At 41.1% G+C, this 13,252-nt stretch overlaps 1 protein-coding gene across 1 annotated transcript; it reads right to left on the reverse strand.

Annotated features, from left to right (window-relative positions):
* Positions 1 to 3,898: 3,898 nt before the first annotated feature.
* PIH1D3 (PIH1 domain containing 3) lies at positions 3,899 to 12,637 on the reverse strand. Its single transcript, XM_010180924.1, has 6 exons — positions 12,536 to 12,637; positions 10,772 to 10,835; positions 9,194 to 9,299; positions 7,252 to 7,348; positions 6,395 to 6,480; positions 3,899 to 4,028 (listed from the first exon to the last, which is right to left on the reverse strand). Exons 1-6 carry the CDS (start codon positions 12,635 to 12,637, stop codon positions 3,899 to 3,901), a joined length of 585 nt encoding a protein of 194 aa, XP_010179226.1.
* Positions 12,638 to 13,252: the final 615 nt, after the last annotated feature.

A 13,252-nucleotide genomic window follows, 5' to 3' on the forward strand; every position in this document is an offset into this window, starting at 1 on the left:
GACAACACCAGCAGCTTCAAAGGCACCCACTCCAGCATGAGGAGGTGCACGAGCAGTGGATATGTGAGTGCACAGTGAGCCTGCTGGACATATTCGAGGCACCGCCTGGACGGTTTGGCATTGGTGTGTCCATCAGTCTGTTTTGCTGTATATCCAGTAGCCTGTGCTGTCAAACATCTAGAGTAGATATTGCTAAAAGCAGTTGCCTGCTACCTGAATGAGAAAATTTGGGATCCCTTAGGGACAGATGTTACACAAAGGAAGCTCTCAGGGAAGTATTTACTCTCCTTCCGGTGTCAGCCTGCGAGGGATGCTGCAGAGCTCGGTTTTGCCCACAGGAGCCCAGTCTCCTGCACTGAGCATCAGGGCCTGAGGTTAGATGAGAAAGACAGAAGCAATACCAGTCTCATTTCCTTACACACTCTGTAGGCTGTAGAGGAGAGATCTTTCTGTACACATAGATAGAGCTTAGTTATTTTAGATAAACTTTATCTGGAGGGAAGCGATACTGATAAAGCAGTGTTGCACACAATGAAAGAAGTACACAGAAATTTTGGATACAAACTTTAAACTGACGAGCAGGAAAATGAAGTAGTCTTCCTTTTAAAACAAATACAAGGGGCATGTGATGATATCAACAGCAGACCTGGAGGAAGACGGGAATGAGAGCAGCCCAGAAGCTAGACTGCAGGTTTAAGGGAACAATCTAGACTGAAGTTCTTGCTCCGTCTCAGGCATTTATATGGAGCAACTCCCCTCGGTTTTCTCTTTCTCAGGCTGTACTATGAGGAAAGTATCTGCCTCAGAAGGTCAGTGCATGGACAAAGCAGAATATGAAGGGAGGTGAAACACACAGAGCAAGCTGAGCTGTGTGCTTTAGTACAACATCATAGTACTGCCAGAAGGCAGGAACAAGTCAAAATGGGAATGGTGGCTCTGCCACCACAACTGGAGGACAGAATGCATGAAGGCAGCAAGATGACAACACGCCGTTTATTGGGATACTACTGTAAACAGCCTCTATCTCAATTCCACAGCTACAGTACCCTCTACTTAACTGCAATACATTTAATCAAGATGTTTCTTAGGGAACCAAATAAAGCTTGATGATGTTTAATAGCTGGGGCTTAATGGCTGGGTTGTTTAACTGGGCTCATAATTTTGATTAATTAAGATGCCTGCAGGTGTTGGAGTGGTACTTAGACAACAACTTTGATATTCAGAGGCAAAGGGGGTTTTGCATCCCCTTCAAAAGGATTTCTGCCACTGCTAGTTCAGCAAGGCAAAACTGCCTGCAAGCACTCGCAAAAGAAGTTAACTCTTGTAGCTGGCAGTAGCCCCCAGATTTCTGGGAATCTTGGCAGCCTGGATGTCTTTTTGAACAGTTTCCTCTTGGAAAGATCCATGGAAAAAGAAAACCAACAACCTTTTGCCTAGGGCAGCTTCTGTCTCCTTGATAGGAAGAAAGAAAGAATGTGGGTGGATCTCCCGGTGGTGATGGTGCATTCAGGCAACGGACGGATCAGAACACCAAACTGCCCACCACCAGACCAATGTTGGTGAAAACAGCAGTAGAGCTCATCTTTTTGAGCAGTGGAAAATACAGAACCTGGCTTCCTACAAGTTTGTTCCCTGTGTCCGTACACTCTAACACTGTGATTTCAGCTTCCTCCTGCCAGCATATCCCCCTGTCCCTGCAATACCTTTCCTACCCTGCTGTGTCACCCGCTTGCCAGCTTCCCCTCCTGGAGTGGTATGGATGAGCTGCTGTAGCCCAGAGTATGGGTGGACAAAGTGACTGGCCAGTAGGTACAAATCACATTAGATCTTCCCCCTCAGGCAGTACTAATTTGGATTTCCTTTCTGTACTCAGGAGCCAACTGTCTTATAAAACATTCTTACCTCAAATTTTTGTCTCTTGAATGCAGATAAAATGCCCCTAGGTTAGAAAATATTTGGCAAGAAAATAGGACATGGATACCAGTGTGGCATATGCTCATTTCCATAGGAAACTAAAACACTGGAGAGATGCACAATAAGCCAAATCCATCGTTGTTTTCAGCATCAAACATTGACATTAAATTAAGCAGAACTTGATGATTTAAGGCTTAGTAAGTTACTACTGCCAACTATAAAGGCAGCATTACCTTGAGGATAGGGCTCAGAAGAGCAGAGCTATACTCTGCTTTGCCATGGATTTACTGAATGAATTTGGGCAAATGATATCTTCATTTATGTATAAATACAGGTCAATCTTCCACTTCTCTTGTAATCTGCATAAGAAATGCAAAAATGAAGCAGCATATTGTCTAGAGACCACAAAGGCAACCTTCTTCCAAGAAACAGCCTTACTGTAACTTCTTGGCAACCACAGGCAACTGAGTCAGGAGGAATGATGTCAGCCTTTTCATACATCTGCATTGCTCTTCCCCACCACAGCTTTGTAGAGTAGGCATAAGAGACATTCAAATGCAATTTACAGAAACATAAGAGAATATAAATTGGAGTAGCCCCTTAGTGTTATAAGCATATTTCATAGCTCGCAATGAATACTGAGGTATCTGTTTTCCAGTGCATTAACACTAAAGCAGAGGTTGGGTAGTATGTTTCTGACCAAAGCAATGGGTCCACTTTTAAGGGAAGTGGTTGAAATGCCTAGATATCAACTTGATTTGTCATAGAGTTATAATGCAGTATATTATAAACAGTCTGTGAATTATGAAACTTCCTGACAAAACAAAAAAATAGACCTGGAAACTCACTGTCAGTGTCTTCAATCCACTGCGGAGAATTCGACTTCTCATTACAGCCTGCCACAAATTTAGCTTCAAGGGTGCTGTCTGCAACCTAGCTGCTGGTCAGTGATTTTTCTCTACTTCTATACCAGAAGAATGTGAGACCCAAGACATTTTGTTTTTAAAGTGCTTGTAAGCTTTGGTTAAGTGTATCTAAAGTTCATCAACACGCAAGGCCCTGCTTGTCCTCTCCACTTTGATCATTGACCAAATAGTTTTGTTTCCTGCATGATTAACAATGTTAAATAAATCTATTTGCCCAGCAACCAGTAAGAGGAACATCTTGGTTACCCATCTCTGTAGCCCTAGGTTGGACCTGAAGGCCAAATAAAAGTTTTTGCTGCATTTCAGCAAGGAAAAATTTTGCATGATGCTTTGTTATGCAAAGTTCCTCTTATCTTACCTTTAGGAAGCCTCTTGGGACATAATGTAGAGACGGTAGAGTGAAAGGTGACTGGAACTGTTCATTAGAACACATTCTTTAATTAATCAAGATCAGAAATACAGCTAGAGGGACAGCAGGTGAATAGATGACACCGAACCATACATTGACGAAAACTGTTCAAAAGAGCTGAGCTGTTCAACAATCCAACTACATTTGGTTACCTTGTTCTGCCAGTGTAAAGAAGCCTCAGATGTGGTATAGATCCCTGAAGGGCTTTGATCTTTTCATCAAGAAGTAGCTGAGAGGAGATCCTGAACTAGTCCCCGTATTGGAGGCCAAACAAGAGTATTACCACTTGCAAGTCTTGCAACAGTAACTAAGCATCAGACTCATTGGCCAGAACCTCACTGTGCTACTTATTAGCCATAACCACAAAAAGACTTTTTCTGACTTACAGAATTGTAATATCCTATTTTCTGATTCACAGAGCCTGTATCAGGCTGAAGGAAGCAGAACATGAACCAGAGCAATGCAAAGGCTGAACAGCCTCAGCTCATAGAACCTATGGGTGCTATGAGGGTTCCTCCTGACTCATTCACTTTCTCCAGGAATATTCCCCCTGGACTGGTCAAGGGAAACAATCTGCTATTTCATCACCAGTTACCTTTCAAGAAAACTTCAAACTAGGAGATCACTTTTTTCAAAGTTTGTCTATCCATCAGGAAAAATTTATGAAATCAAACTTCCTTAATACCCTCAAGGTGACTTCCAAGGTTTCCTCTTCAGAGAGAAAACGAGCTTTACCATTCTTGCTGTCTACACGGTAGGGGAGATGCAGTAGCAGCTTCCTGTAAGACAGAACACAGTGAATTTCAATGTCTCAGACTGGGTGAGCAATTGAGATGGCACTGCAAGTTAGTCTCGCAATTTGCCAATCTTTTTACCAAGGAATCTTCTTTCAGTAGATCTTGTTCTCATCACAGGTTGTGGGGTTCCTGTGGTGCACAGCTACACAGGCCCTGAAATGTTTCCAACACTATTCCTTTCTTTTGACTGTGGCTATGACAACAGTTTCCAATGATGGACTGTGGGCTCTCTCCACTGTTCTTGCCTTTGCACAGTGATGCATTTTAAATGCAGAGGAAGGAGGAGCTGCACTGATAATGCCCTCTCAGTGGTAAAAATCTGAATAATCCCTAAAGTCTGAATGTGTCTTCAGGAATTTGTCCTCTAGTAAAAAGAAATAAGTGGTGCAGCCTGAGTAGAAATTCTAGTCAGTCCAGTTTCACAAAGGATATGTCTACACTGCAAAGCACAGTTCAGGTATGAGGATGGAGTTACAGTTACGAAGTTGCTGAGGTGCTAACCTACACTGAAGATTAATTCAATGATCCTCTACCTATGGCTTAGACACATAATACACAAAGAAAAGCTGGATCTTGGACTCAGGAACTATTTCAGAGTCTCTCGCTATGTTAGATACACAGCTTTTCCTGGAATAGCTGAAAAGCCTTCTGGTTTACCTCCTCACAAGGCAGTCTCAGTCTGGATCCATTCAACTCTTATTGAAAACAGTTCAGACTTACTTACTCATGCAGAGTCTGGACACCCAGGCTTATATATTAACAATATGAATGATGGGTCAGTCTTGGGCCTCCACTTTATTGACAGCATGAACAGTAGCAAGGAGACTTCAGAATCAAGAGATCTGCCCAGCCAAACTGTATAAAGCCCAACAAGACAACACTGCAGCATAGATGGCGGTTACTTTAAATTGGGGTTTAAGTCATGCTGATTCTTTTTCAGACCTTTTCAGCTGTCTTGTAGGAGCTATGGCTGAAAGAGGTACAGTCAAAACACCTTTGCACCACACCTACTGAAGATAGACATTTGCTATAATTTGGAGAAATCCTTAAAATTCTAAGCTTGGCTTAAAATCAGCCCCAGGACTACAGAATTGGAAAAAATTCCCTTGAGCCCTCCTACACATCCGTGACAGGAAAGTGTTCTGTAGTATGTAGAACTTGAAATCTTGTGGTTTCTTTCATATCGAGAAGACTTGCACTTATATTTGTGAAAGCAGCACTGGCTCAGGCTGTACTCAGGCAACCATTAGATTTACAGCAAACTTTTTATTTGCTAGGCTTGTGACTAGACACACCTGGATACTAAGATAACAGCAGATCTGAGTCACCAAAAAGAATTGCAAAAGAAAAGGGATGCTGAGGTTTTCCTACCTCTGCAGTACTGCACTAAGCTACCTCTTTTACTGCCTATAGGTTCTGCAGGTCATTAGCTGAACGATTCTTCCTCCTGATTTTCCAGTTTCAGAGACAGCATTTCCAAACATTTTGCCACTCCTGTTGCACCTTTGAGTTAAATTCAAGCAGCGGGTAACAAACTCAGTTTGGTTTTATCTGTAAGAAGGGTGGCTTTTCTATAGTTAGTCCACTAGAGGCAGAATTATTTTGGCCTTAATCCATGGCCTGCACCTTGAATTTATTTGCAGGAAGCTGTTCACATATGGATCTTCCCACATCCCATTCAATGTAGCAAGCCATCCCAGAAAGGTTTAAGCTTTCTTATGAAAGCACTCTATTGTGAAGGACTTAAAGCAAAACACATGTGAATTATCTGGAAATCTCAGGGAGGGCAATTGCACAATGAGAGAAATAGGGAGGAAGTCTGAGAGTATATATATGTCAGTTGATTATCTTTGTAGGTTTGAAATAACTCTATTAAAAAAATAAAGAACTCAAAAGGAAATCTCTTTAACGAAACCCTGTAACATTTCCATCTCTGCATCCATGCCTGCATATGCTCACAATTTGGCTTTCAACTTCTGAAAATGTGTCTGCACATTTTTGGCCATCTTCAGTTATATATTTGTACAAATTTGTATTTGGAAAGCACGCTCACAAGAAGTCCTTCAAGACCACGGGCAGTTTTTTATGCCATTTTTGGCCCTTGAAGCCTTGCTGTTTAAGTAGCTCAAATCTGTCTCAGAGCGCAGTATTGCAGAATCAAAGCTAGCACACTATACACCTACAGCTGGACTATGGTTGCTTTTATCTATATCTATTTCTCATGTGCAATTAATAATCTGATCTTCTTCTTTAGCTTTGCTTTCCACACAGCATTCAGTTGAAGGCTTGGTTAAACCTCCTTTCAAACCAGATATTAACTGTACATCCATCAATTGTGTTTCACTTACTTTTTGGGAGTTCTAAGGTCAAGAACCTCGTCCTGGATATCTACTGTGATTTCTGAGTACTTTGTCTCTGGAAGCTTGATTTTAATCTGAAATGATGGGCAGAGGTAAAGTTGTGATTAGAGACATAGCTCTGCAAGCCATAAAAGATCTCATCTTCATCAATATTTGCTAGTGTCAAAGAGCAACATTCTGAGTCGGTAATTTGTATTGGAGAAAATACGACAGTGATAATAATTGCTTTCAATAGCTTAGTGATGTGTGTTGATATCCTGTTTTCTTCAAAAACCTAAGCTGATAATGTTCTTGGCAAGTATTTTACATCCGGCAAACCCCTTTGCTTTGTGTATTTCAAGGACAGCTTGCTTCTACTAGAAAAAATGCACAGCAGTTCTACCTGTCCTGAAGTTCAGAGGGCAAGGAGGTCTTTGATCATATAATAATGGGACAGGATCTGATACCTGTAACTTTAAAGACTGTCAGTCTTGTAGCATTCTGCTAACTCTCATACCTTGTAATAAATCCAGGCAGATGAAAACCATCTCCTTCCCGGCCCCTCTCCTCTCCAAAATTGTGTCCAAGATGAAACTTCATCTTAGAGCTACTTTTTTATTTGCCTCAAGTCTGTATGCACAGATTTTCTTGAGTACACTAGGTCCTTGAGGAGATATATGAGTTCCTCAGGTTAGCAAGTGTAAATATTATCCACAAATGCATGAAGAACTACAAGAAAATCCTACAGGAGGCCAAAGGCAGCAATAGAGCTTGGTGTTTACATTCTGTCCCTCAAGAAGGCTGCAAGATTGAAAAAGGCAGAGAAAGAGCACAAAGGAGGGATGGGAGATGCAGGTTCAGCTCACCACTATATCTTCACAGCAGGCTGTAGAGGGGTCTTTCCTGCTCATCCCAAAGAAGACGTCCTCTGTTCCCACACACTGTTTGAATAAAATCTGATACCTGAGAAAGAGAAGCAGTTGCCTAATAATACTGGAGAAGGGGCAGGAGAGCAAAGGAGACTGTATTTCTCAGAGGACTGTAAATATTCTCATTGCATGCTCTCTCTTCCTCTCCTTTTCAGTTTCAAGGCTTCAACTCATCTGCACCAGGTTTCTGTTCAGACTCATGACTGAGTTAGCTAGAATACAGGTCAAGATCATTCATTCCACCTTCCAAGTCACTCACTTTGCTGCCTCTGCTTCACTAAGCAGCTTTTGAAGGATCAGGAAATGCATCACAAGTGAATATGATACTTATCAACCAGTCAAACACCACAAACTCTTGGGAAATGGATTTGAAAAGGAGGCTGTTGCTATTACACGTGTTCTGTTCTATTAGCGCCACCTGAGCATTACACTCTCTTGCCAAATTTTAATTCTTTTGCATTCAGCCAACACTTATTTTCTACCCCTGCACATCTACAAAATGTAGAATCACGTATTTCTTTGCTCTTGATACTTAATGAATGAGGAAATACAAACTAAATTTGTATTTAGAACATACATTACCCCTACTAAATTGAGCAGAATAAGTGGAGTGAGTCACTTCTCGAAGCTGTTGAAAAGAATGTATAGAAAGCCTTTTTCACATCTTTAGTGTTCATACACATGTATAGTAATTCCTAAGTCAATGAGAAATCTGTGTAATAGCTGTGGATGCACCTCTCTAGCCATCTGTTTTCCTTTTGGGCAATTTTCCTTGATTCAATTTGATGAAGTGTTACAAAGACTTATGCTTTCTTTTCATCTGTGAAACATAGGTCATAATTGCTTTGAGGCCAGAGAAGCACTGTATTTTATCCAGCAGGGAGGGGAAGGGCCAAAAAATGGCATGAGAGAAGCTTCTGTTGTGCCCACAGTGCAAAGAAAGTGTGTTCTACTCACAGGTGATGGTTTCAAGAACAACTGTACAACAGTATGTGAGGCTACAGGTGAATGCCAAAAAATGCTCTAAGTTCATGTGGGTCTCAATCTCTTGTTTAGATCAGGAAACTGAACACCTAATGATTTAGGTACAGAGGAAAATGAGGATTCTGGACTACAAACGAGTGTACAATGTGCAGCTTCATGGGCTTAAGTCCATCTGCTCTAGCATTTAGCACTCCAGGATATGGCATCAGAACACAGTGATTAGAAATGCAAAGGCTGCTTTATGGATTTACCCTGCAGACTTTCTGACCTCTACAGACTACAACTAACGTGCCTGATTGTATCTATTTCAATAATGTTTTTGTTGTTGTTTTTCTATGAGCAAGGGAAAAGACTCTAGTTTTAGCCTGTCCCTTGACAGACTAAGGTTGAATGACAAGATTTAAAAGTTCAAAACTTTTGGCATATAGCCTTCCTTCCTGTCGTACTATTTGTCTCTAAAGAACGTAATGCTTTGAAATGCAAATATAAGTTGGAATAGTTTATGAATTTATGAATATGAAAAATGAATGCATCTTGGTTGCAGCGGGAAAAGACAGGTATTTCAAACAAATGGCATATTTGAAAGCTAGTAAATAATTTCGCTGGCCTGCTTCCCCTTCTAATCCCACTTTATACAAGTATCTGACACCGCAAGTAATCTTATGATGGGAAAAACCAACTCTACATTTCTCTTATGAAATCAGAAGGTTCCCAGGGGAGAGTTTAAAATCAGTCTTCACATGTTGCTTTAGATGCAACATCGATATCCTTCATTTCTCCTTCCATGACACAAGCTTTTCAGATGGCTCTTTCACTCAAATGCAGTAGATGCTGTTTGATTCATATTCCCATTAATACTGTGTAAAGCCCATGCAGGCAGTCTCAGCTCACTTACTCTGGCTGTTCTCTAGGGTCCCAGTTATCATCAAATTCAGATCCTTCTGGGACTTCCTCTGTATTCCAAATAGTTTTCCTGTTTTCAGATTTCGCTTGAAAAGTACCTGTAAGTGATGAGAAATATCACAGTGTCATATTTTGGAATGTCTCTGTTCCTCTAGTTTTACTGAAAACGTAGATTTTTTTAGACTTTAGAAAGATCTTTGCATTAAGAGCATTCTAGTTAATGATTACAGTCTCCATCTCAGTACCTTAGGAATGAGAATTTGCAGAGGGAGGATGTTTTATCTTCCTTTCCTTTAAATCTCCTTTACACAACCTCTATGTCAAGGAAATCTTCCTTTTTTCCATAAAATATCTAGTAGTTCAAAATGCATAAAATGTAGAAGTATGAATATTAATGTTTCCCCAAGCCCCCCTGACGTGAGATTTTTACGTGACTAGAGTAATTCACAAAAGGACCTCCTCCTTAAATAGAAATCCAGCTCTTCCCATTAATTACTGAGCACAGCCCAGATAAGGTAGTGAAGACACATGAAAGTTCATGGGCATAATACTACAGTTTATGCCTGTCCCACGTGAAAAAATATATTTTCTAGTAAGCTGGTAAATCTGCAACTTGAAGGTTTTTATGGTAGAATCTCTGGTTACTGTTGGAATCTAAGGCAAAAATACTTTATTTGTTATATTTGCCACAGTTCCTTTCCTGCTACACTCATCCTGGTCCTTGTCCATCTTTCTTACAGCTCATAACTAAGCTGCCAAATAATGTGACAGCATTAGCTCCAGGAAGAACTTTACATTAACTTTGCCAAGACTAACCTTGTCTTCCTTTCTTTCCTGAGTACAATCCAAGGTGTTGACACAAATTTAGGAACCCTCAAGATATTCCTTCTCATTGTCTGAGAGTCTGCCTTTCTATATGGTGCCAGAACACCTGGAGTTGGGTAAAGCATGTAGTAGTCTGATTTCAGGAAAAGAACTGGGTGCAGGAAGGAGAATAACTAAAAAAAGTCTCAGTCTGTTGAGGGCAACACTGAAGAAAGCTTCTATTTCTCCCTATGTGTAGTCTAAATAGGGCTGTGAAACTTTTAGAGGGAATATGGTATGACTGCATTTCACGGTATGTTTCATATCTCTTCCTCCTTGTAGGCATAGACTCAGTTCTATGCAGTTTACTCCCTGAAAGTCCTTTCAGGTGAGTACTTAGGAGCCCATCTTCCTGATTGCTCTAAGTGAGCATTAACACTTCCATGAGAGTACTTATGTGGAGCTCTTTGCTGCTCAGTTATGACTCCTCTCAGCCCATGACCAGGCTGTGCTCTGTACTCATCACCACCTAAGGCTGCTATGCTCTGGAGTTACCCATTCTGTTTCTCTTTGTATATTTTGCAGTTAAGCTTTTAGGAAAAGAAGAATTTTACAGTGTAATTGTAAAAATGCGATGCTATTTCCAGCCCAAAGGTCAGTCACCACTGTCTTACTGAAGCTAACCCCATCAGTGGTAACTTACTACAGCTGTTACAGTCTGCTAACATGGGATTGAATGCTAAAAGATACAAACACTCCTCCTTACCAGTGGTCTCTTTCTTTGCTGGTCCAATACTACCAGGAGTCATGGTGCTAAAAGAACAGTCTGGCTGTAAGAAAAGCAAATGAGACTTCAATCAATTTTCATAGAGCCCAGCTCAGTAACAATGATAATATCAATAAATATAAAATGTTATCTGAGGTCAAACAAATCCTTGCTAGAACCCAAAAAATATTATCCCACAATTTCATGTCTGAACCACTGAACATTCTCTCTTCTTCACTTTCACCCAGCAGAAAGAGACCTTGACACACTGGGTTTAAGCAGGACTCCCAGAAGCACAGTATTACAGACAGATGTGCTTTTTGAGTATTAGTTTCCATGGCATTTTGGCAAAATTTCCATGCTTTGCCTGCCATGAAAATATTTCAGAAAACCAAGGGTGCTACATGAGAACTCCATCACAGTATTTGGATTCCTTTTGACAGTAGAGATCATATGAGGCAACAACATTTTCCTCTAATTATGAATCAATTTAGTGCTAATAGGCCAATGTGAGGCATTTCTCTAAATACAAAGATTCCTTGGTCTGTTAGAAGTGCCTTGTGTGCACAGAACATTAAATGAAATCAAAATAAAGATTTTAATTTACCCAGATTGACTCAGACTTAATTGACATCCCTTGTGGCAATTTTCCATTTCTGTCTCTGAAGTGCCATTCATTTTATTAATAAGATGTAAACAAATTCTTTTAAAATCAGGATGTTTACTGCAAAGATGTACAGCAATAATGCTAGTTTTGAAAGGCAGGCATTAAACAGCTAAAGGGCAGTTAGAGTGTGAAGGGCCACATCTACCACCTCCTGTAGAAAATTTCAAGGGATATGCACCTCGTTTATCCCAAATATTGCTACCATTGCCACTACTAAAGCACAGCCACAAGGTCAGCCACCTGGCTCCTTGTTGAGGAGGGATTTGGAGGAAGACTGAGGCATTTGCCATTTTTGTTATTCATGTAATTATATAACTTGTTCAAAATCCTAAGAGACTTGGAAAAGTTTTGAACTTTCACAGAAGCCTTCTACATTGTGATTGTTGGCATCTGTGGCCCTCCTGGGGTATTTCTTCCCAGCACATATGCATGCCTAGATAAAAGCAGCAGTTGCATATTGCAGGAACAATGTATGTATTCCAAAAGCTGTGATTCGCATCTAGTCCTGAGATGAATCGGTATGGAAAGGTATTTCTCTCATTAATCATTCAGATCATTCACCTTAAAATGATTACTTACCCTTCCCTATTCTACAGTCACCAACATATCTATTGTACTTCAGTGATCAGTTATCTCTATAGTTCTTCAATGCTGAACACACAGAATTAGTACACTCAGTTCCCTCTGGATATTTTTGCCTTTACTCAGAAGTTGAGAAGCAACTTTTTTCCCTGCATATGAAGTATTTAGCTGTAATTGCCTTCATCTCTGGCAGACTTCAGGGAAAAGTAGGGGGAAGTCTAAAATATCTAAAGCTCTTTCAACTACATGTTCTCATTTCCTTCAGGCTGAAAAATTAAATCTCCCTCCCATTTTTTGGTCACAATCTCTCCTTATTTTCCTAGAGCATCTTCCTTATTACCTCCCTCAAGAGCTTGTTACCGTAGAAGTGTCTTCTAGCTATTTCAGGCAGTCCAAGACCTTCTAAGGTTTTCATTCTCTTTTTACTCACTTTGGGAAAAGAGAGATTTCCTTCTCCTCAGTTAACAAGGTTAGGCTATGGTAAAACATGTAAAAGAAGCAGCATTTCTCACCACATGTTCCTTATCATCATCATCATCATCATCATCTTCTTCTTGAGTATCATGTAGCAGTTTGGCAAGGAGCTGCAGAGAAGTGCCTGAGCACTCACTGGCCATATCGATATGCACTGCTCACCTACGCAGAAAAAAAACAAGTGACAGCAGAAGAACAAAATGTGGTCTGCAGTGTTCATAAAGTTTTCCTGCTGTGTGTTCTAGAAGTGTAAAGCTTAGCTAAATACTTTTGTGCATGATGCCAAAACATATATAACAGAACATAATCAACCTTTCCTATTTATCTGTGCTCAGATTATAGAATCTTTTGCTCCATTGGCATTAGTGTCAAACAGAGCTCAGGCCTTACAGTGACTATTTAGCTCGGGTAGACCCCACGTCAACAGGATTTGCAGCTACTACAGCCAGGACGAATGCAGCAGGACACCTGGGCTCAGGCCGGGCACTGACAGGCCAGGCAGAGATTCTGTCATCGGTTCTCTGCCCACATGCGGTAGTCCAGGCAGACTTAGCACAGCCTCTGCTCCAGGCCCAAGCTGAGGGCGAACAGAAACAGAGCGTCAGGGACACGCGCCCCGCTTCCAGGCTGCACCGCGGCTCCCGACCCCGCGGTACGGGCACTGTAGCAGTCCACCCTCGCAGAGACGCACCAGCGCGGCCCGACCCGGGCTGACTGGCTCTACAGAAGCAGCGAATAACCGTTCTGACCCTCTCCGG

Source organism: Mesitornis unicolor, unplaced genomic scaffold (assembly GCF_000695765.1).
Source record: "Mesitornis unicolor isolate BGI_N332 unplaced genomic scaffold, ASM69576v1 scaffold14083, whole genome shotgun sequence".
Classification (NCBI taxonomy): Eukaryota; Metazoa; Chordata; class Aves; order Mesitornithiformes; family Mesitornithidae; genus Mesitornis; species Mesitornis unicolor.

Bases quoted from the DNA above. Each gene is read 5' to 3' on its own strand.
- PIH1D3 (XM_010180924.1), bottom strand. From the start codon at position 12,637: ATGGCCAGTGAGTGCTCAGGCACTTCTCTGCAGCTCCTTGCCAAACTG. The intron at 7,349-9,193 runs GTAAGTGAGCTG...TCTCTTTCTCAG, and splicing joins GACCCTAGAGAACAGCCAGA to GTATCAGATTTTATTCAAAC. The intron at 6,481-7,251 runs GTGAGCTGAACC...CCATCATTTCAG, and splicing joins CCTGCTGTGAAGATATAGTG to ATTAAAATCAAGCTTCCAGA.